General features: G+C 33.6%; 1 protein-coding gene across 5 annotated transcripts in view; it reads left to right on the forward strand.

Annotated features, from left to right (window-relative positions):
• Positions 1-9,407: 9,407 nt before the first annotated feature.
• LOC117570654 (hepatic leukemia factor) overlaps positions 9,408-26,222 on the forward strand; it is a 72,944-nt gene continuing 56,129 nt past the window's right edge. The window contains exon 1 of one of the 5 annotated variants that reach the window (XM_034252435.2): positions 9,408-12,230. In XM_034252435.2, coding sequence (XP_034108326.1) covers positions 12,128-12,230 — 103 coding nt within the window. In that variant the 5' untranslated portion in view covers positions 9,408-12,127. The remainder of the gene's footprint in view (positions 12,231-26,222) is intronic. The other 4 variants (XM_034252434.2, XM_034252437.2, XM_034252433.2 and 1 more) reach the window with 4 other exon arrangements.

A 26,222-nucleotide genomic window follows, 5' to 3' on the forward strand; every position in this document is an offset into this window, starting at 1 on the left:
AGCACGAATCTGAAACTGGAATGGGTAATAAAATAAAAGATAGTCTTTTACACTGAGAGAAATAGTGCACGAGTTTCGAAATCCTTCAACAGAACTGTTATTTAAGAGCGAAATTCTTAATTGAAAAATATATTGATTCCCTTTAAATATGTGATTTCCAATTAACGTTGGTATTAATTCGTATTGATTTTAAATATGAAAGAATTAAAGTTAATATACTTGTTGATCTCAATTTAATAAGTTTAGTATGATCTAATCAAAAACTATTAAAAAGAGAATTTTATTTGGCATCAATCCAAATTTTAATACTAATATTGAATAAGACAAAAATTCATCATCATATTAGGTTGGCCAAAAAGTCTTGCGGTATTTTTATTGAATTTTCAATTGTTCATAAAATTGGTTAGAATAATGCGATTTAAGTCAAATATGCGCCGTTTTGTTCGATGACGAGTTCCCAACGAGATGCCAACTTCATAATGCCCCTCTTATAGAAGCTCGCTTTTCTATTGGCAAAAAACTCGGAGAGCCAATTTTCACAGGACTCTCTTGTGGCCAATTTCCGACTACCAAGGTCGTTCGCCATGGACAGAAATAGGTGGTAATCACTTGGTGCGAGATCCAGACTATACGGTGGATGCAAAAAAACCGCCCATCCGAGCTCCCGGAGCTTCTGGCGAGTCCCCAAAGATGTGTGTGGCCTGACGTTGTCCTGATGGAAGACAATTCGGCCTCTGTTGATCAAAGATGGACTCTTCTGCATGAGTGCTGCATTCAAGCGGTCCAGTACAGGTCCAAATTGAGCGTTTGGCCATAGGGGAGCAGCTCATAGTGGATGATTCCCTGCTAATCCCACCAAACACACAGAAGAACCTTCCTGGCTGGTAATCCAGGCTTGGCCACCGTCTGGACAGCTTCACCGCTTTTCGACCACAACCGTTTGCGCTTCACGTTGTCGTAAGTGATCCACTTTTCATCACCAGTCACCATCCGCTTCAAAAACGGGTCGATTTTGTTGCGATTCAGAAGCGATTCGCATGCATCCATACGGTCAAAAATGTTTTTTTGCGTCAAGTCGTGTGGCACCCACACATCGAACTTTTTTTTTAATCCAAGCTTCTTCAAATGGTTTAAAACGGTTTGATGACTCATGCCCAGCTCTTGGCCGATGCTCCGGCGCTACTATGCCGATCTCTTTCGATCAATTCAGCGATTTTATCGCAATTTTCGACGACAGGCCTTCCGGACCGTGGCGCATCTTCGACCACCTCCGCACCAGAACGAAAACGTTGAAACCATCGTTGTGCGGTGGAAATGGAAACTGTATTGGGTCCATAAACTGCACAAATTTTATTGGCAGCATGAGTTGCATTTTTGCCTTTAGCGTAGTAGAACTGTAAAATATGCGATATTTTCTCTTTATTTTTCTCCATGTTTGTGACGCTATAATTCACGAACGAATCAAAACAAAAAAAATTAAATCAAACACGTGTTAGCGCGTGAAAAGAGCTTTCCAAAAAGGTATCGCATGAACCGATGCGACGAATAGAACTAGAACTACGCGCTTGCAAAGACACCAATCGGAAATACTTTTTGGCCAACCTAATATTTCTAGATTAATTTGCTACAAATTCGAATCTATTCTAATGACTAAATATAATAAATCTATATGTATGTATAAATCCATATATATAATAAAATAATCTTTTTTTTTTTATTTTTACAAACTTTTATTTCATTTAATTATTAAAATTTGAAAATCACAATACTATTTATACTTATTTTTTGTCATTCCTTATCTCAACTAAATATTTTATTTATAAATCTGAAAAATTATATGGAATGTTCTAAACGATCACAATTTGTTCTCTATTCGAGAATTTAAAAATTGAAAAATCCTTTCTATAATAACAGAAATTTTCTTTATTTATTATTTTTATTATTATTTATTTATTCTTTGTCTCAATTTAATACTTTTTTTATTTAATATGAACAGATATATGGACTGTAAGAAGCAATCACATTTTGTTCTCCATTCAAGAATTATAATATTTAGAAATATTATAAATTAAAATAGTAATTGTAGTTTTTATCATCATCATTTGTTCACTTTGTTTTTTTAAGTGAAAAGATAAATGAACTGTAAGAAGCAATTACATTCTAAATTCAATTCTAAAATTTAATGAATTCCTTTTTTCTCTCAGTGTATGCTAATGTCGTTTAGATGATCGATCTGATTCAGAGAAGTGCTCCAAATGCTGCTCTGCACTGCTCTCGTTTGCATTTGAATGTGCTAGGTTTGCCCCCGTCTAAGTTTCCCCTCTCTAAGACCCCTATATATGTAGATCCCTATAGCGAAGAGCACACGTACTAATTCCGTCATTCATTTGTACGTTAATTTGTACAAGTTGCCGCCGCAGTTGTTGTTGTTGTCGATGTTGTTGTTGATGTTGTCGTCTGTCTTCAATTTGTTGTTGCTTTTACGTATCAATGTGCGAGATTTCAAATAGAGTAGAATGTAGTTCAGATCTGAATACGAGTGAACGCTGTCTATACTATGTCGATGTATGTATCTCCTCAGAGTCTAGATGTTGCTATAGCCTCAGCTGATAATGGATCGGTCGCAGCTCAGAGCGAGCAGCCGTATGTAATCTATTCGAATGTGGCAAATTAGAGAAGCAAACAGAACAACAAGCGTGTTGCACAAACACAAATACCCAGACAGCATGTAAGCAGGCTAGTAGAGTGGAGTATGCGCGACTGTGAGATACACGGTAAACAAATGAAATGAATAATCAGAAGAACAACTTATAATTTGATATTCCATTTGTAAATGGGGTTATTCATTGACTAAAAATATATACAATAAACATTTTCTAATTATAATCACTTTTTGAGTGGAGTATACACGTCTTAGAGATACCCGTTAATCATATAAAAAAGGTATTCTAGGTTTGCAGCAATAACTTCGACTTTAGTATTCAATTTATAATTGGGGTTTTCCATCGACTTAATATATACGCAATAAATATTTGCTAATTATAATCACTTTTTTAGTGGAGTATATGAGAAACCTGTTGAACATATGAACCAAATACAACAATAATATTTCATGTGTAAATCGATTTTTTATTGACGACTGTAAGATACCCGTTAAACATATGCAATAATAACATGTCTTTAATATTCCATTTGCAATTGAGTTTTTTCATCCATTCAAAACATATACATACAACAAACATTCGCTAATTGAATCACATTTTAAGACGAGTTTCTGAACAGTTTATTTTTTTATTCCTCGAGATTAATACTATAAATTCAAAATGGTGAAAACTCACTTGAATCTAATGACAAACTTCTTTATTTATTTATATAAAATGGGTATAATGAAGTTAATTTATTACTTTATTTTTTAATTTCAACTTTTCTTATATATAAAACAGAAAAGTAAAACATAACATGTATGTTTTGTACTTTTTAACTAGTCCCAACAAGATATAGAAATTCCAGTAACAAAACTCGACTTCCAACTACCCATTTAAAATTTAAGCAAAACAGTGCGGTATTATTCTTATAATATACCGAATTTATGTACCGCAAAAATACTAAATTATACCGAAGGCTATATTTGGTATATTGACATAGCAAATTTATTATGAATTAAAATTAAAAAAAATGTACTTAAATAAACTTAAGGTTATATTTGGTATATTGATATCGTACTACATTTAATAATGAATTAAAATTTGTATTTTCTAGTAGATTCAAGTTTTAGACAATATACCGCAAAAATAATAAAATATACCGAGGGATACATTTGGTATATTCATAAATTACTTCATTTAAAAATAAATGACCATTTTTAATTAATTCAAGTTTGAGATATTTCTAAATTCTGTACTTAAACATTATAATTATTTGTATAATTCATATTGTTGATCAAGCATCTGAATCATTATATTTTCCATCTTCGGCATAAATTTCCATTTGCCACTAGTTTCACATACCCCACTAACATTTACCTACCGGGTACAAACATATGTAGATGGTAGACTACTTGAACGATATGTGGCAAGGGATGAGCAGCTACCTGACAAGTGGAATATCGATATGCCATATCTTCATATCGTCTGCCACTTGAGCTATCATTGCTATAGCAAAACTCGGCGAGTTTCTCAAAGAGATTAGGGAACTCGGAACAGGCGGCTTTACTTTACTTTACTTTGCTCTGCTTGGAAGTAAATTCTAAGTTGGCGGTAGCCAAGGCAACTTAATTTTGGCTGTTGTTGTTGTTGTTGCTGGTCTTTGATGATTTTTGATAAGAAGCCAGACCGACAAAAAAATAAAACGCATGATGTGCGTTATAAAGGTAAAGCGACGGGCAGAATTAAATACGAAAAGAAAAAAAACGCGTTTTATTTTTATTTTTATTTGTATTATTCTTCTTTTTTTGTTAGGGCTGTCATCGTTGTCGTTGTCGTGGTTGTTGTTGTATGTTTATTTAGTGATATGCATGCGTGTTGAGCTGATAACGAGTCCAATATTTGCCAGGTTGAGGGAAGTGAGCTTAGCCTGCTGAAAGAATTTCTTGTAGTCGAAATAAATTCCATTTTCATTCGTTTTTTTTGGCTGCGACACACATGAAATGCCAAAGCAAATAAATGAGTTCTACGATGTGGAGGTTGAAGAATGAAGCAGAAGAAGAACAGTTGTGACGGAAACAACTGACGAAGAACGTTCATCTGGCTCATCTCCCACATTGCATATCTATATAGAAGAAGACTTGTACTATGTATAGTACATCTATCTTTTCTATCTCTATCTCTATGATATTTTCGACATGAGAATGCGTCGCTGGTTCCTCCAACAACGACAAGAAAAACACCCACACATTGAAGAAGAATAAGAACAACTAAGAAAGCTACAGTCCAGTGTACTTGACTGTGAGATACCCACTATCAATTTTGAATAAAAGTAAAATATTGCGGTATTATTCTCAAAATATACCAACATATACACTACACCAATATACCAACTATATACTAAAAAATACTGAAAATATGCTAATATAAAATACACAAATATACCAACTATATACAGCACAAATACTGAAAATATGAAAAATGACATATTTGGTATATCAATATAGTACTGCGTTTAAAATATACCATAGACTGCAAAATATACCAGATTGTGGGCGTTTTTGCCCATACAAAAGTATTTCTTTAATAACTTCGACAACTTTTTTATGATCGCAACCAAATATTCAGGAATCACAAAGACTATAATTATTATTACTAAAATTTTCTTTAAAATTACGCTTGTTATTCGATTTTTACCGATTTTCAGGGGCGGAAGTGGGCGTGGCAAACCAAATTTGAAACAAACTTGATCTGCATGCCAACAAAACAAGGGCTGCCGAAAAATTATATCTCTATCTACTATAGTTTCTGAGATCTGGGTGTTCAAACAGGCGGACGGACAGACAGACGGAAATGGCTCGGCTGTTGACGCTGATCAAGAAAATATCTACTTTATAGGGTCGGAGATGCCTCTTTCTGTCTGTTTCATACATGTCATAGGGGCACAAAGTTATAATACCCTTCTACCCTATGCGTAGCGGGTATAAAAAGAAAGACACACACACATTTGGCTTTGTCATTCTATTGTTGGTTGCTTCTTCTGCTGCTGCGGAGGTGACAAAAAGGCATCCGAGGACAGGGGTTGTAGCATTATGTTGGGGCCTTTTGGCCCAGTCAAAAGTTGCGTCGTCTTCGACGAGGCTCATTTATAATTTATTGCGCTTGAACACGTTTTGCCTTCCGCCTAAAATATACAAATATATATAGTATATACTCTAATATCTGTCTAATGTATTGAAAGCAGAAGCAGCAGCAGCCTTCTTTTGCCCAGCAGCAACTAAAAATGTTGCTTCTCCTGGCATTTCCTAGTTGTTTCATTCACAGAATGTCACATGATGACAGGCGACAGTTTTCAATATATATTTTTTGAGAAAAACTTTTCTTTTTTGTTGTTTCTTTCAATTTTTGGGTATTAAGTTGTGCATATTTTCAGTTGTGTATGGCGATGATTCACAGCAGCCACGAAAATAGCCAAATTGAAACGAATAGATAATTTTGAAGCATTACGTTTTATCATATATTTAGTGTCTTTTGTAGTTAAGCCAGTTGAAGGTTGACATCCATTCTCATTCTCATTTACTACATGTTATTTAAATGCCTAAAGGGCTATTAACATTTTGGAAAAATTTCAAACACTTGAAAATTAATCAAGCAATCTTTTTAGGATCATTATAAATCAATGCCGCAGTCATAAATTCAAAAGTATAAATATATTTCAAATACGTCAACAGCTGAAACGTTTTAGCAAGCATTATATTCCGACTAACTATTTGTTTAAACATTTACATTTAGTAAGCAACAAAGTTGAATTATTATTTAGTATATGGTCACACCTTTTCATTCACCCTTTAAACCGCAACAAAATTATAATAAATTTTAATATGACAGATGAGTACAATGGAATTAAGATTCATATACATATATGTATTACAACTTTTATTTTAAAATGTATGTCAGCAAGAGTTAACAAAATAAAAGTTTATAAAGAAAAATTAAGCAATTTAATAAAATAATTATTAGTTTTAACAAATATTAGGTAATTTAAGCATTATGAAAAGTAATAATTAGAGTGTTAGTATGATTAGTAAATAGATTAAACGGATTAAAAAGCATACAAGTGAAATTAAGTGTGACCAAAGCAATAAATATTTCAATATATTTCAATCAATTGTCCAAGCAATATAAACAGATTTACAAAATTGTTAATAAGTATGCTCTATATTACATACAATTAATTCAAAAAGTTTGAACTATGCTTCCTATAATCATATACTTTTGGTTCACCTTTAATTTAACTTGTATGCTTTTAAAAATATATACAGGGTATCGTGTAATGTTATGATCGAGCTAAACTTGTACTATAATACGATCACGCCCACCGATCATATGAAAATATTTATTATTAACTGATTTGGTCACACTTAATTTTGTTCTTATTAAAAAATGTTTATAGGGTAACTTTTAGTCGCGCTTATCTTGTTTTTTTGTATAATATGCTTAAGCACTCTAGCGATCTACTGATCTAACCAACTTAAATTATTAACTGATTTGGGCACACTTAATATTGTTTCCATTCCAAAATATTAGAGGGTACCTTTTAGTTGGGCATATCTTATTTTTTCTATAATAATCACTCTAGCGGTCTACAAATCTTACCAAAATGAATTATTAGCTGCTTTGGTCACACTTAATTGTTCAAAAATGTTTAGAGGGTAGCTTTTAGTCGCGCTTATCTTGTCTTTTTCTACAATAATCTTAAGCACTCTAGCGATCAACTGATTTTATGAAAATTAATGGTTAACTGCTTTGGTCACACTTTATTTTTTTTATATTTTTAAAAAATGTTTAGGGGTAGCGTTTAGTCGGGCATATCTTCTCTTTTTCTATAATTTGCATAGGCTCTCTAGCTTCAACCAATCATAAAATAATTCAAATTATTTAATTATCAGTTGTCTTGGTCACACTTTTTTCCCCTCTAATTGCTTAATGCGCTTGCAAGCTCTCAACTATGAATCAGGCAACTTATAAATGCGCCTTATCAGTTGCAAGTATTTGTTGTACTCTATTATTGATTGCTTTTGCTATAAATATGCACTTTTCTTATCTGAGCTGCTCTTGCTCAATATATAGAAATACGCTTAGTATCTACAGCGAGGTTAAGCTATCTATAGATATAGAGATATATAATGCAATTTCATAAACGTTGGCTACAAGCTCATTAGTAGCTTACCAAATTTCTGGTTATGTTAGACGCTTCCCCCTTCCAACCCCATCGCTTCTCTCCTCCCTATAATGCAGATACTTTCAAGGCGCTCTAATTGCACGCGTCTTGTTGGTACATATGTACGTGAATTGCAAATTTAATTACATCTGGCAAATTGCACAAAACATAGCTAAAATTTCGATATTGTAAATGAAAGGGGAAGGGGGATGCTTGCTTCTTAGGGTTGTGTGGGAGAGGGGAGGGGGCGTTGCTGCTGCTGCTGTTGCTGTCGTGTTGAGTTGCCGCTGTGTTTATTTATACAAATTACAGCGAAATGCAAACAAAAAAATTTCCACACATTAAAAGTTTTTAGCTGTTGTATGAAAGCAACTCACGTGAGTGCTGCTACAGCGACGTCAGCGTCAACGCCAACGCCAACGACGCTGTCACTGACAGCAGCTACAAATATGTATACAAAATATTAGAAATACATAACAACAACAATAACAAGAACAAAAGAAGGCAAAAAGAAAAAAAAAGGCGCGTATGGCAGATAAATCAGAGAAAAAACCTAAAAACATTGAAATGAACAGCGAATGCCGCTTGCCGCAGTGCCGCACACACACACACACACACACCCAAGCTAAGGCAGCTTATTCAGGTACAGCAACAAGCACACACACACATACACACATTCGCAAAAACTTAAACGTCAGCGCGCTGCCGTCGCATTGACGTAATAGCAAAACTATAGTACGGCGCGAGTAAATTAAAATAACACAAATAAATAAAACGACAGCAGCGACGCCGAGTGCCGGCTACCGATCTCAGAGTGAGAGTAAGCAATGAGTGAGAGCGCACAAGTGATAGCGTGAGAGAGCGGCGCAATTAAAAATATCAAATTGAACTTTGAGACGCAATGGAAAATGCCCAAAGGCAAAGGCAAAGGCTGCTGCTGGGCAATAGAACAATTGAGCGCCATTAGAAACGCCAGCCAGCAACAACAAGAACGCAAGTGAGCTCATGAGAGCAGTTGCGAGAGAGACTGAGAGCTTAAAGCTAAGCTTCGTGTGCTCGCTCAATCGTTCGGCTGTTCGTGCGCTCGTTCGTTCGTTTGTTGAGTTTTGAGTTGCGCGCGCGACGACAAAAAAATGGTTGCCAAAAATAAAAGTTCAAAATGTGCACAGCACGCGGTAGCGGCCCCACTGAGAGAGAGCGCTGCTACTGTGTGTGTCTGTTTGTGTGTGAGCCCGAGAGAGTTACACATTGAGAGAGCGAGAGAATGGTGTTGTCGACAGCCACATGGCAGCATGGTTCGTTCTGAGCTAAGTAATGGTATCTGTATCTGTAGCGTGGTAGTATATCGCTGCTAGTCGCGTATCTGAGTATTAGCACCTCGTGTTGTTGTTGTCGTTGTCGTCGTACATTTGCCCTAAGAACTGCGCTCTCTCAAACGAAACGCGTGCTCGCTCTCTATCACTCACTCATTCCACTCACTCTCCCATCTATTGCGAGTGTATTTTGTACACTTTGCAACGTGAGCGCGTGTGCCCAGTTCAGAGTCAGATGAACAGTCAAAGTTGTGTGGACGCAAATAACATACACGAATACAATAATACAAAAAACACACACTAAAATTCAAATAGAAAACGTATCAAAAAGTATAACAAATATTGCAAAAAATCATTATTAATTAATTGCGCACGAAACACTTAACAATGTTTGCATATTAAATCAACCAAAGTTTACGCGCAAAAGCCGCTCTCAAAAAAAAAAAAAAAAATTCCAACACAGCCGAAGCACGTGTGTTCAATAAGAACTTTAAAACGGCAGCAGCAAAAAAAAAGAATCAGTTTTTTTCTTTTGCCTGACAACGACAACACTATTAAACGCGAGTGTATGTGTGCGTGTAAGTGAGCTGTTCATAGTGCAAAAAGCAGCAGCAGCAATAAAACATTGCCAACAGCAGCAGCAGCAGCAAGTAAAACAAACAGTGCAAAGGCAAAGACAAAAAAAAAAAAAAGGAAGCACATCAAATCAGCTGACTCTTGCGCACTCTCTCCCACAAAGCTACTTTACTCTCGCAGTGTCGAACACTCTCCAACGCTCTCACACTCTCATTCTCTCTCGGTGTATGTAAAGTGCATCCTAGCTGCAGCGGAAGCTTCGCTCGCACATTTTGTGTAGAGATTTCTTTTGTATTGCTTCCGCGTCCTACGCGACCCTTCGAACTTCGAAAGCGCACTTGTGTTCGTGTCTAACAGTGTGCGTCAGTCTCTGTGTGCGTGTGTGTGTGTGTGTGCTCGCTCTTGTCACATGCGCGCTCAGTCAGCATAGACAGCAGCGTCGGCAGCAGAAGCAGCAGCAGCGATAATAGCAGAGCGGCTACGTCGACGACACCCACAACGCCCGAAGACAGCGCTAAGCGAACAGTCGTCGTCAGGCAGCGGCAGCAGCAGCGTCAGCAGCAGCAGCAAAAATACAAAAACACGCCACGCGCTGAACAAAACAACACAACTACAACTACAACTGCAACTGCAACTACAATTTGACCACAACAAGGACAACACTTTAAAGCAAGCGACAAAAAACGCAAGCGAAACGCGCGCGCGACATTTTTGTGCAAAGTGCAAAAATTGTGAATTGTGCGAAAAATTGTGCGTGTGTCCAACCTATCTATCTATGTGTGTGTGACGCCTATGTGGTGTGTGTGTCGGTGAGCTAGCTAGCTGTCAACATTTTTCATCGATTTTCGGCTCCTCCTCGTGTTTCGTGTGCTGACGCTCGTCGCCGTCGCCTTTGCCTTCGCCTTCGTCGTCATCGTCATCGTCGTTGTTGTCGTTGTCGTTGTCGTCGTCGCGACTTCCAAGCATCATCCGTGTCCTCATCCGTGTGCTTGTGTGTGAGTGACTGTGTGTGTGCGTGCGCGCGTGTGTGTGTGTGAGTGTAAATATACTACACACCCCCGCCCACACTCTCCTGCCCTCCGTCAAAACTCGATCAGGCTCAAAACAAAATTCTCTCTCTCACACTCTCTCTCTCTGTGTCTATAGCTATATCTATCGCACGCCGGGCGCTGACACCCCCCACTCCACCCCCTCAACGCTACAGTTTAACTGTTATTAAGTTTGTAAACTACACGATAACTATGCAAATGCCATACTAGTGCTTTATGACTGTACAATAAAAATTCAACTACAAAAATAAAAAACAAAAAAACACAAAAACCAAAACAAAAAAAGCAACGCAAAAAGCAATTGATTTTATTTTTAGTGCAACACCAAAAATAAAGCAAAGCAAAAGCAACGGAAAAAAGCCTATAAAATACAAATACAAATAACATACGTTAAACGGTCAACAATTAAAACAAAAGAAAAAAAAAACGCATCGGCATTTGAAAGAACGCTATAAATAAATAACGCAATTAGCCAATGAAACAAAGTATCAACAACAGCAACAAAAACAACTTTAACTAAATTGTAACTGAAAACTAAAATTAAAAAAAAAAACTAAAACGAAACCAAAAGAAAACCAATCCAAACGTATTTTGTTGTTGATTTTATTTTATTATTAAATTGAATGTGCAGCATTCGCATGTTGTTGTTAACAATAAAAAACGCAAGAAACACACACACACAAATTATAAAAATAAATAAATAAAACAAATAAGAAGAACAAGAACAAATTGTTGAATGAATTCGCGGTGCCTTTATTTATAGCGAGCAGCAGAAAAAATAATTAGAAATATATATATAAACGCTATAAAAGAGATATACGAAAAAAGTAAAGAAAAATTATATTATATATATATTATATATTATCTAGTTGATAATCGATAATCTACAAGCATATTTAGTCAAGCAATAACGAACGTTAACGTGCAATATTTAAAGTTTACATTGAATTTAGCATAACTTAAAAAAAACAAAAGTAATTCATTTTTTGTACATTGTGATTCCAAACAAACAAAACAAGAAAACAATTTATCGTTATAAACAACAAAACAAAACAACAAAACAAAAGTTAACGCAAATAAATCAAAAAAGAAGAAGAAACGTTATTTTTTATTTGTTGCTATTATTAATTATCGTAAGCAATTCAAATAATTATTGTTGTGAGTCGGCTTTATGCCCCGTGTTGTAACCAATAAAAAACCAAGCAAATCAAATTGTGCAAAGCGATAAACAAAAAAAGTAAAAAACACGCGCTTCAAAAAACCCTCGCAAAATACTTTGTTGAAATTCGTGTATAATCACAAAATTGAACACATTTTTATGAAAAAATGAGCGACAGGGAGCGATCGTCCCCAACACTGATCGAAACTGGTTTAAAAAACTTAATCGGCGGCCGTGATGGTAATTATCCACTGATCAGCGGCATAAATGGTAAGTTCTGCCCCCCCTCATCCTCCATAGAGATACAAATGTATCTAATAGATGCGAATTGTAAATGTGCAAATAATACAGTTATTTATGCAACTGGACAAACCCAATAATAAAATGGAAATAAGTGTTCAATTGGGGGAATAGGAATATCTCAATCTGATTATAGTTAATGAGTGTTTTTGATGGATTTATTTTATTTTTATAGTTAACTTTAAGTTTCATATTTCATATTTTTAACTTCTTTCATTTAAATCAACTATTTATGGTAGATGATTTTTTAATAGAAACATTTTGAAATTTTCTTTTTCTTTTATTTTTTTGTCATTGGGGGGTTTGCTTTACAACATATTCTTGGAAACTGTCTCTCGATTTATCTGACTAATCCTTATCTTTTGGTTATATTTCTCTACAATATTTTCTTGGACATTTTCTCTCGATTTATTTGCCTAAGCAAATTCTTATCCTTATTTATGGGCTTTAAATGAAGCTAGAAAATTTTCTTTTGCTTGTGCTATAAATCAATAAAAGAAATTTAAATAATGATGTGAATTCTTTACTCTGCTAAGTTGTCTGGGTTATAAATTTAGAATATTCTTGGGACATACTCTCGACTTATTTCTTAGCAAACTCAAACTGTAATATACAATTATTATCCTTATTGACGGACCTTTAAATTTGTGAAAAGTGGCAAGGTCAATATATAATATTTATATAAAACTTTAAATCAAATACTTCTAACTAAAAATGTGAATACCCTACTCTGCACATTTCTGTAGGGTATTCAATTTATGCTTGGGATATTCCCTTGATTAATACCGTTGAAAAGTTAATTAGTCGTATAAAATCGTAATTCTTCTTGATGTGATTAAAATTTATAAAAAAAAAATACAAGAATTTCTCTGAAAAGAGTTTTAACAAAAATCAATAAAATATGAATATAATGTTCTCATATTTTCAACCGCAAATACCGCACTCTACTTATTTCTCCAGGGTATTAAAATATGCTTGGGGCATTTCCAAGATTTATACGGTTGAAAAGTTTATCTGCTGTATAACATCGTTAAACTTATTGATGCGTTTAAATTAAATTAAATTTAATTAAAAAAAATATATATAAGAATTTTACCGATAAGGTTTTTATCATAAATCTATTAAAAATGGAAATAATGTTCTTATATTTTCAAGGGTTTTCTAGGGTATTAAAATATGCTTGGGACATTTTCTCGATTTCTTGGTTCCAAAAATTGTTATTCATGGCTTTTACATTTCTAAACACAAATCAATAAAAAAATGTAGAAAATAAGTTTGACGTAAAAAGTGAATACCCCACTCTCTAGAGTATTAAAGTATTTTTGGAACATTCCCAAAATGTATGTCGTTGATAAGTTAATACGTCGTAAAAAATCGTTATTCTTAATACATTTAAAATTTATAAAAAAAAAGTGCTACAAATTTTCCAATAATGTTTTGAAAAATAAATCAATAAAATATGGAAATAATATTCATATATTCTTATCTCTTCACATTTCTCTAGGGTATAAAATTATTCTCAGGACATTCTTTCGATTGCTCAGCAAACTCAAGCTGCAATACACAAATCCTTATTGATGGCCTTTAAATTTTAAAAAATGGCCAGGAAATTTTTTGCTGTTTGCTAAACATGTTTGTGCCATAAATCAAAATGAAAGCATTCGATTGGGGAGCATGATTTCCTTTTGGCCCAAAAACGAAAAAACCTAGGGAAAAATTCACATTCCCAAATCGATTTGCTTTGGCCATGTGCTTGAATTAGTTGCTGATTAGACTCGAAGCTATTCAAAATACAACAACAACAACAACAAATTGAGTACCTGCACTTTTGGTGCAAAGTTCGAGGTGACATTAGAACGCGATTTAGTAAACGAATCACGAATTGATAAGGTTATTAAACCATTGACAACGCCAAGGGCACTTTTTAGTTTCATTTACTATGCGAAGCAATAAAATCTGTTTTCCTCTTTTTTATTTTTGTATTTGATTTAGTTACAAATGCTAAATGACAATTGAAGGTACTTTGTAAAGCGGAAGCAGCTACACCGAAAAACAAAGTAATAAAATGTAGATTTTAGTATTAAAAACTTCTTTTTATTATTTTTTATTTTAAAAAGTTTTGATATAAAACCAAGAGGAAAACGAAGAGGAAAAACGAAAGATACTAAAGAATGTGCTTCTTAAAATATACCAAAAAAATATACTACAAAAATACTAAAATATATCAAAGACTATATTTGGTATATTGAATAGTACTACATTCAAAATATACCATAGAATATAAAATATACCAGACTGTCATTCGATGGATTTCAAAATGTTGTAACCTAAATCTAGTATTTTTGGTCATATTTTGAGAACTTGACAGATTTCAGACTAACTTTTATAATACTAATATTCTACAAATATACCAAAAACAATCCGCAATACTAAAATATACCAAAGTATTATACTTAGTATACTACCAAAAGATGACGAAGTATAATATTTAGTATACAACTAAAAGATACCGAATGCTGTATTTGGTATATGGATATTGTACTATCCTAGAAATATACCATAGAGTACAAAATATACCAGACTGTCAACCAAACCAGTTAAGATCCGATTGCAGTAGAGGTTTTACGCATTACAAAAAAATTTCTAAAAATGTATTTAAAAAAAAAAATTCTTTTACAATATTTGAATACTTTTCTTAACAACAAATATTTTTATATTAAAGTTGAAATTTTGATTTTAGAACCTCATCTTTTTTTCAGTGTAAACTTATTTCTCTCTCATTCTCTCTCTCTCTAACTCTATCTTTATCTCCCATCTCTTTTTCCGTCTGCAATCTGCATTTTATGCGCCATCATTTTGGCATTTTCCAAGCAATTTCACTCAGTCGGCAATTTTGTGCGTTGCCAGCAGAATTTTGCATATGGCGAAATAATTGCAATTTAAGTGACATTTGGCCTGGACTATGTAGCAACTGTACCACAGCACTAGAACACAGCACACTACACAGCAGCAGCAACAGCAGCAGAAGAAACAGCAGCAAAAGTCGTAACCAGAAATCAATAGCATAAAAACGTGTAAAAGCAAAACGAGAAAATGCCATTAAAAAGTGTCATAATCGGTCAGCATAATGAAGAGTAGAGAAAAGGGGGGTTGGCATAGAGGGGGTGCAGTGGGGAGGGGAACATGTACAGCGAGGGGGAGGGGAGGGAAGGAGGCAACTTTGCCTCGTCGACGTCTTGTGCATTTTTTCGTAGTTTGCTTTTCGGCCGTCGTCTTCGATTTGTTTCATAAATCAATAAGCGGAAACCAAGCAATTGAAGGTGGCAACCCTCGTCGCCTCCCCCCTCCTCTTTTCCCCTCTCCCCCTCCCCTCTCCCCATCCACTTGAGTTTACCAAGTTTAATTTATTGTAGCATAATTTTCGAGTTAGTCGCGTTATCAAGTACATTGCGCATACGCCGCGTGTGTTAACAAGCGCTTGATTACCGCATTAAAAACTTGTACAAAAAAAAAAAACACACAATGTTAGACAAATAAATACTACGAACTGACGACTGATAAGAAGGCACTTTTTTTCTTTTTTTTTAGTGCCTTGTCTACATCTTTTTCTAGTTTTTGAGGTTGATGCGAGCGGTCAACTTGATGATTAGAAAAATTAGCTATTTTTTTCTTTTTAGTGCTGGTAAATCTTACATGAACATGCAGATAAGATAGGCTCGAGTTGTTTTAGCTGTTAAGAAGCATTTCCAGATTGGGCCACAGTGGAATTATGTGTAGCACAAAGAGAGAGAGAGAGAGAGAGAGAGAGAGAACGTTGTTGTTTAAATCAGAGCAGAGCTAGAATTATTATAATTTAATGCCAAGTGGCTGTTAAATTACATTTACGAGTGCGCGATGACTTTTGCTTGGCAACGTCCAACAAAAATGCAAATGCACAGAGAGAAAAACATTTTTACCTAAGTATATTTTTGTACTAAAAAGTTAAAAATATAAATTCGAAATGGCAGCGCTTTAAGTTTAATAGGAGTATGACAAATATTTTTAAATGTGCTTTTGAGAACAAATTTATTTCTTCAAACTAACTTCTTTAAATCACTGTTTAAGAACATTTAAATTCTCAAATACTTTAAAGAGTATTTCAAAAGAATTTAAACAATATTTATTTATATTGTTTTCAATTGTTTACATTTATGCCTTGACATAAATATTATGTATAACAGTTTTGTGATTTTCTGGACTACTTTAGTATAATATTTTTATACAAAAAAAGTATAAAAAGTAGATACAGAAATTATATGTTTAATTGTTTCAAAATTATTAAAAAAAAAAATTTTACATATATACCAAAAATATTCAGCAAAAATTACTAAGAAAAAGATAGTTTTGATTTGGTATATCGATTTTGTAGTATTTTCATTGTACTGCATACTGCAAAAGTACTAAAATATATTAAAGGCTTTATTTGGTATATCGATATTGCAGTACATTTACTGTACTGCAAAAATACTGAAAATATCAAAGGCTCTATTTTGTATGTTGATATTGGATTATATTCAAAATATGCCAACGAGTACAAAATATACCAAATTATCAGCCAAAGGAATTGAGACAGTAGTTGCAGTAGGTATTTTTTGTCATACGAAAGCATTTTTGAAGAATGTATTAAAGGAAAAAATGCTTTTACAATATTTGAATTTTTTTTGCAACAACAAATATTTAAACTTGAGTTTGTTTTGTTGCAAATTGAAATTGCATTCCATTAAAGTTGAAAAGAAAGTTTTAAACTTTTTCTTGGATTGCTTAGATTTGTTGACATTGATTTTCAGTGCTGCTTTAGTACAAAAATTGAAGAAAAGATATCCAAATGAAGGCTGAAATTAATAAGAGTTCAATGATAAATTGATACATTTTTAAATGATTTATATTTGTTGATTTGTAAAATAAACATATGCAACAATTTGTATACTATTTTGTATACAAAACTATATTTTTCATTACTTCATTAATTTGTTCACTTAATTTTAAATTGACAAAGTAAGAAATGCATTTAGAGTTTGTGATTTATTCAACTCTCTATTATTTTCTGTCTCTGTATGCAAAACTGCATTTAATAGTTGCTTTTCTTTGTGAGAGAGATTTGCGTGTCAAAGCTGTGCATGTTTGCTTTGCATAAACCAGACAGAGAAACAGACATCGACTGAGGGCAATTGGCAACCAGGCAGCCAAAAAAAGAAGGAAATTTGTTTGCCATCATAAACAAAGCGGGCAATCGATGCGATGCCGATGTTGATGCCGATGTTGCTGCCACTTGGCGAGTCAACTGCCAATTAACAGTTGTTGTTGTTGTTGTTGTTGCAATTGTTGATTATTGATTGCAAATTGGCTGCTAATCATTGAATGGCATAAGCACTCACACACACACACATTCCTCCATCCATCCATCTATTTGTTGTGACATAATCGCACTTAATGGCTGCACACACGTCGCCTCTTCGCTCATCACTCTTCACCTTGCCCCCTTGCAGCTAATAAAACTTGTCGTCATATTGATAAGCGAAAAAGGAATGCGAATGCGACTGCAATCGAACACACAATTCGATAAGGCAAAAGTGTTGAATTCACTTTGATTTTGCATAAAAGTATCTTGCGGATTGCCTTCAGCCCTTTTTTTCTCGCTCGCTCAGCTTCCTTGGCAATTAAAAGTTTTAATTGAAAATGTTCAAGGCACATAAAAGACACATTTGAGTTGCAAGTTTACCTGAGTGTGCAATCTCATTGATAAATCAAACAAATGACGCCATGAGAACAAGCTTCAGCTCATCATAAATCACACAAAACAATAAAAACTGCTGGGAGTGTAACATCGAAGAAGGCAAAGGGAGCGGCAATGAGTTGCAAAATTTGTTTAATTTAGCTTTAAGCAACTGCATTTAAACATTGCTCAACATTTTTGCCTGTGTTTGTTGATTTCAATCTGTTGCGAAACATTTGAGCAACATTTGAGAATATTATGACAAGTTCATTTGCATAAAACTTAAAGAACTATTAATATTAAAACAAAAATTCAAACATGTCTCGCACATGTTTTCAACTCACTTTAAAGTGCAGAAGTTGGCAAATAAAATTTATTATTTAATGAGATTTAAATGCTCGAGATATATTTAAAAAAAAGAATTTTATTACACTTGAGTTGATCGGAGTGTGTTTAAGGATTTATAAATGTTTTAAAAGAATAGAAAAGAAAATCAACCAAATTTATTATTTGGTGAGATTTAAATGCTCCAGAAATACTTTAAAAGAATTTTGATGTAGTTGAGTTGAATAGAAAAGAAAATAATTTAATAAAGACAACTTGATTCAAATCGAATTATAAAGGCAAATTTATTTCACATGACTTGATCTATTTCAAAACATTTCAGATGAAATACAAAGCATAATTATTTAGTATGAATACTTTAATTTGAATTCATGGCAAGCTTAAGAAATAAATTCAAGTATTAAATAGAGTTTATTACACATGAGTGGATTCTTGTCTGTTAAGTAGATAGAAAATTTGCTTGCCAAAGAAAACATTTTAAGTTATAAAGAGCAGACTAAAAAACACTTAAAAATAAATGCATTTTTAATGACGAAATATAGAACAATAAATATATAATCGAGATTAATTTTAATGCCAATTTTGAGAAGAATTTTAAGTTATAAAAATAATTTATGATTGGAAATAAAACAAAAAATGTAATGTATATTTCAAATGGATTAAAATTCTTTTCAATGTTTGGAATTATTTTAAACGAAATGAGATTTAAATGAGTTGAACAATTGAGAAATATTCTGCTTAACGCATTAACAGAAATGAAGAAAATCTTCTTATTATTAGAAGAAAAACAAAATTCAAAGTATAATTTAAATGGATTTAAATTATTTGCAAGTTTTGGAAATGTTTACTTCAAGTATTTATTACTAGTAAAATAACATACATAAGATATAAATGAGTTCAACTATGAAACAAATTAATAAAGAATTTATTAAACATCATTCAATACAAAAGACAAATTATAAATAGAATTTATTGCGCTTGAGTTAATTCAAAACAAAATACAAAGTATAATAGTTGAATAAATATAACTTAGTGCAAATTCATTGCAGGCTTCAACAATCTTTAAAACTAGGAAGAGAACTTATTACACATGACTTAATTAAAAGGGAAATGCAAAGTGTAATTAATTAAGAAATACCTTAAGTTATAAATATATTATATTTTATTTAGCATGACTTGTCCTTAGTTTAATACTATTCAAAGTTGTCATAAATATTCAAAAGTGAATGCCAAGAAAAATGGTTTATATGAAATCTAAATATTTGAGAAGCTTAAGAAACATTTTAATTAATAATAAGAATTTATTACGCATGACTTGTTCACAAATATTCAAAAGACAATGCTGAGAATCATTATATTAAGGGTTAATTCAATTGGAATAGTTTAGAAGTATAAGAAACATTTTAATTAATAAAATGCATTTATTACACATGAGTTGTTTCTAGTTGAGCACTTAAGAAACATTTCACAAATGTGCAGAACAAAAATACAAAGTATAATTACTTAATATAGATTTTGAATTCATTGCAAATTTGTGAAAGATTTGTAATAATTTAAACGAAACTAAATTTGAAGCATTTGGTGAAAAGTCAGTGGACCTTATCAAGGTTGTGTTAGAATTATTTTCAACACATTTTCTAGAATTATATTTTTTTGTGGCTATTTAAAGTGCTTCGTTTCACGCTGCGTATGCGTTATATTGCCGCATTAATTATACGAAATATTCAAAGCAAAACAAAAGACGCCATCAGCAATGAGAATGAGACTTTTGCACTGACAAAGTGTGAAAAATATTTTCATAATCTTAATGTTGCATGCAAGCAACGAGGGGGGAGGGGAGGGGGAAAGGGGTTGGGAAGGGGTTGTCTATCAAGAAAAATGAAAATTGCAGCGTTGTGTGAATTTGTCAAGCGAAGCAGCAGCAGCAACAAAAACAACAAGAACAACAACAAAAAGAAGATGAGCAGCTGATGCTCATTTCTCGTGCACAGTTCTTGTGTGTGACAAAATGCGGTCAAACAATTTGTTTGTGCAGCTATTTTAAACACACATCCAACTCGCCACATTTTCTAGTCAAATTTCAACGTTTTGGCCAACTGACAGCTGGGACAATGTGTCAGCAAGCAGCAAGAAGCAAGAAGCAAGCAGAAGGCAGCAAGCAGCAGGCGAAGCCCAAGCGCTGGCGAAATTGTTTAATCAATGCCACACAACCCAAACTCTTTAAACAAAAAAGCTAAACTAAACTAAAAAAAAAAATGCCAGCAGGGCATTTACACAAACACACACACACACACTCATTGAGAGTGAGAAAGAGAGAGAGAGAGCAAGGACGAGCACAAACAATGGCAACTTTTGTACCTGTGTGAGGCCAAAAGCAAAAAGAAAAGCAAAGCAAAAGCTAAGCGTAGGCAAAAAAAAAAACAAGTAAGAATCTTGCTCGACTGTGAGATACCCGCTACATGTTCCTAATTATGTGATATTAACATTAATAGTAAAATATACCGAAATGTATATTTGCTTTATAAATATACTACTATACTTAATAAACGATGCGTATTATTATTTAAATCTAACAATTTAATATACCAACCAATATGGAAATATACTCACATATATATTTAGTATACCAAATAAAGATATTGAGAAATTTGTAAATATATACTTTCATATTTATGTATATGAATGTTAGAGTATTATCATTTAAATATACCATAATGATATACCGAAAAAATACTGAAATTTATTTATGATATTTGTATTCCTAGGCTATAATCATTTAAATGTACCAACTTAGTATACCGAAATATACTGTAATATATTTAAATGTATATTTGGTAGATGAATATAGTACGATATTGGCATAAATATATCAAATAAATATATTGAGAAAATACCTAAATATACCAAAGAGTATATTATCATATTTATGTATATGAAAGTGAAACAATATGGTGTTATTTAAATATACCATATTAATATACTGAAAAAATACTGAAATATACCGAAATTTGTATTTGGTAGTGCGTTATATGACTAGTGGGGTATTATCATTTACTATACAACAAAATACTATCATATTTATGTATAAGAAAGTGAAACAATACGGTATTATATAAATATACCATATTAATATACTGAAAAAATACTGAAATATACCGAAAATTGTATTTGGTATTGTGTTCTATGACTAGTGGAGTATTATCATTAACTATAAAAAATACTGTAACATACCTAAGTGTATATTTAGTATATTGATATACCAAGTCCACTCATTTATGAACTTTTAGTTCTATCTCTGACTCTGACATACGACAGACAGTCATGCTTATATCTTCAATGCAGATTAAGTATATAAATACTTTAAGGAATCCTTTTGCCTGGCACAAACTTATAATACCCTTCCACCCCGTGGTTAGCGGGTATACAAAAGGCAAAAAAAAAATCAAATTAAGGTTAAATACCACAAAGCGAGTATCACACACACACACAAACACACACACACATACACTAGAGTGTGTAGTTATGCCTTAAATCCAAAGTAAGCCAAAGCATGCAGCAGACTTACACCCACATCCACACACACACACACACACACGTGCGCTGCTGGCGGCGGCGCCTGAAAGCAGGCAATACATTTTGGCATTTTGTACTTCTTGTTGTTATTATTGATATTGCTGTTGTTGCTGTTGCTGCTGCTTCGTTTGTTGTAGTTAAAGGCTCCGTAGGCGTTGCCGCCGGAATCGTGTTGGCAAAATGATGGACAACAACAGCAACAACAACAATGAAACAGCGGCAGGAAGTTGAAAACAGTCACGAAAGCGCTGCGCGCAAAAAAAAAGGGCACTAAAAATACTCCAAACAACAACAAGAACGGCAAATAATAATAACAACAAGAAGCGACAGAAGCGACAACAACAAATCAACATTAATAATAAAATCCATAAATGAAATAATGTGCGTTGCGACTTCATTTGTTTGCGCATGACGTCAAAAAAAAAGAAAAAATCGAGAAGGAAAAGAAAACACTGAAATAAAATGAAATAAATACAATAAAAATAAAAACGGGCAAAATAAGGACATATACGGGAAGTGGCCGAAAAAAATCGAAGTACAATGGGCCAAAATACTTTTGTTGAACTTTTGCAACCCCCCCTACACACTCTCCCCCTTCTCCACCCCCTGCAGCCTTCAGCTGTGTCTCTGCTCGACTCTACTCGACACTTTTAATGGCTTTCTGTGTGTTTGTGGCCCGGCACGAAACGACAACACAGTCAAACGACACACAGACCCACATAGCAATCGGCCTCCTCCCCCTTTTCTACTCCCCCCTCCGCTCCCCCCTCTGCTCCTTACTTGGCCCGAACATGTGTTGGTTGTAAACAGGAAGCAAAGCCGAAGCAGCTTAAAGCATGCTTTCTGGCCTGGCGAATTCGCACGCTCTCTCTGTCTCACTCTCTCTTTCTGTCACTCACCCACTCTCTCTCTCTCTGTCTCGCTCGCTCACTGTTGTGTGCCCGGCTAGGAGCATGTTGCAAATGTCAAAGTAGCAAAACCCGGAAATTCGAAGGACATGTTCGAAAAGGCTGCGAGAATACAACGACGCCCACAACAGCAGCGAACGCCTACACAAAGCACACCGAAAGAGAGAGAGAGAGAGAGAGAGAGAGTGGAAACTCTACACAAAGTGTAGACATGCGCAGTCAGACTCTCTCTCTCGCTCTCTCGCTCTCTTTTTGGAGCCTCTCTCAGTGCTCGCCTTTTGTTTTTGTTTTATTGATGCTTCTGCTTTTGGCCTCGCTGCTTCAGCTGCTGTCGTAATTGTTATTGTCGTATTCTATGCCGGTAATACACACACACACACACACACACACACCTACACACTTATAGAGTACACTATAAAGTGAAGGAAGAGAGGGAGAGAGAGAGAGATACTTAATGTGTAAATGTAAGTCAACGTTAAGCGTCTTAAGCCAAGTTAGCGTCCTACGTGTGTGCGACCAAAATACACACACACACACACACAACGAGCAGCTCTCTTCTCTTCTTCTTCTGCTTCTCTACACAGTGAGAAATAATTAATCCATTTGGGATTCAAACGAAACGAAGCGATGCGTTCCCTGAAGTAAATAAATCATGCTAATACTGACAACATCGAGTAGCTTCATAGATAAGCATTTCATTTGGCTTCCGAGATGAATTTTAATCAATAAACTACTTAAATATTGCATTGATTTATGTTATTAAAAGAGTTATTAATTCGCTAGTTGAATTTGTACTTACTTAGAATATGTTTATAATCAGGTTTTAACAAATTATTTTTCTTTCTGACTATATTACATTAATATTATATTGATTTGCAAGTAAAAATTGTTTTGGTCAATAATAAAAAAAATACTTTTTTCATATTCGATTTGAGAAAAGGATTTTAAGAAGATTTTACATTCACATTTTTCTCATTCGTTTTAAAAAATTAATTTTCTCCCTGTCTATATAAGATTTTTGTTATATTTATTGGCAAGTAAAGTTAGTTTTTGCCAATTATAAAAAATTATCTTTTTCATATTCGATTTATGAAAAGAATTTGATAATTATTTCATACATTATCTATATGAAATTGAAATTTATATGCCAGCTAAATTTTAGAGCGGTTTCAAACATATAAGTTCTCTTCTCTTTCTTTTGATTTAAAGTACTCTATGTATAATACATTCTATTTTGTTCGTTTCCTTATTCATCTCGTATATTTTATGAAATGTTTAATGAATTTATTGGTTTCTCTAAGCAAAATTAAAATTTTTTCGTGAGCGCAAATTCTTGCTTTCTTCATTTAGATTTATTATTTATTTTACGTGCCGTTTAGCAAAAACATTTCACAAAATCAAATAAAATATAGTTTATATATAAAGACAAATTTTTGTGATATTAAAATTTATATAATATGTTTTTTTTCTATGTTTATTGCAAGAAATTCGATTTAATGCATCTTTAATAAATTTATTGAGGCATCTAAATAATGATTTTTTATTGACTTATGAAATAAATTTTTGGTATTTTAATATTATGTGTTTCTTTTAGAATTTTATTTCTTCTTTTCTTTTTCTATATAGAATTAGCATTCATTTGCAACAAATATTAATTTATATTTAAAGATTTAGAAATTATTCTTTTTATTGACTCAAGAAATGCATTTTTAGTATTTACATATTCTTTTAAAATTCTATATAGAATTAATATTCATGTCTATATATGTAAATATTTCAAAAGTATTATTTTTTCTTTATCGACTCAAGAAATTTTTAGTATTTAAATTTTCTTTTAATAAGTATTTTTTTCATTTATATTTTCTACAATGATTTTAGAGTTAGCTTCTTTTCTCACAGTGTATCTCTGTCTTGACACTGTGTATTAGCCCCGAAGAGGATTTGCCTCTCCACCTCCCGTCTCCACCCCTCTTCTCCTACGTTGCCACAAAACTACGTGTAGACCCTAAAACGGTGTGTGATTTGCAGCGCGTGTTTAAATTATTAACTAAACTTAGCAAAGCAGCCCGCTTTTTTTTTATTGAACTAGTTGAAAATCTTTGAGACGCGTCACGAGTTTCAGTTTAACAGCCAACGAAAATTGCATGTTCACAATTTGTTTAGCATTTCGTTAGCTGTGCTCCGAAGTTTTGCACGTTGTTTGTTTTGCGAATTTGTCAGTTAGCGAGTCTGTTACGTTTTATTACCGAAAGATGTTTGCACTAGATGATGAAATTATCTGACGACGTAACCGTTTTTTTTTTTTGTCATAGATAAATCTGCTGCACACAGTGCGTATGCGTGTTCAAATATTAATCATACGCAGGGTGAACCAGGGAGGGTAAACAAGCACTTGATGGACTTAACAAGAGAGATGTTACACATCCTTGGCTCAAGGTCTGCCTTCGGCATTAAGCATACGCACTGTTGTGCTGTGCGATTAGCAGCAAAGTTTAATTAAAAATAGAAATACGCGACGCCAATCGCAATCACGCAATTGCGATTTGCACCCTTCAGGTCAGACTGGCAAAAAGCACATTAAATATAAGTTGCGAATCATAATCAGCTCTCTGACGTACGCGCAGTGATCAAGTGATGATGAGCCAAGAATAAACAAAGATTCTATATTGTATATTTTTAGTGAAAGCTATTTCAAAATGCGGCTCAACTCAATTGAGAAACATTTGCAGCAAACATGCAAATGCAATTTGGAACAAAAAGAAGTCCCCCCTCCTCACTTTCCCCTCCTTCGTTTGTGTGTTTCTCATGCTCCACGCCCACGCAGCTAATTTACCTTAAAATTCATTTAGAATTTTTCATTTTCATTTTCAATTCTTGTTTTTTTTTTAATTGCCAAATATTTTGTGTACAATAGAATTTTGAGTCTGTACATGAAATATGTACAGCACTCGCTATGTGTATGTGTGTGTGTGTGTGGCTGTGTTTTCAGATGCTCCCTATAGATATATGCTAGATATATACATTTTAGTTCTTTTCAACGTTTCGCGTTTCGCGTTTTTGCTGACGCAACTTTGAATTGTTTTTAAATAGTTGGCATAAGACGCATCAATTAGCAGCTTGCTGATGTCTTTATTTGAAAGACAGACACTAATGGGTATCTCTACTCTAATATCTCACAGGGTATGTGCGTAGTCGAGCAGGCTATTCAATTTAATACGTATACGCATCGTTGGCCTTAATTGCTGCAGCACCGGAAAACAGCATTGCAAATGTATTAAAAAAAGTTTTGTGCTTTGCGGTCTTATTTTTTTAGCTTTGTCTGATAACACTCAGGGGCGTGGCAAAACTGTAATAAAAAGAGAGGTGGGCGGCTGAAAGATTCGC

Source organism: Drosophila albomicans, chromosome 3 (genome assembly GCF_009650485.2).
Source record: "Drosophila albomicans strain 15112-1751.03 chromosome 3, ASM965048v2, whole genome shotgun sequence".
In the NCBI taxonomy this organism is placed as follows: Eukaryota; Metazoa; Arthropoda; class Insecta; order Diptera; family Drosophilidae; genus Drosophila; species Drosophila albomicans.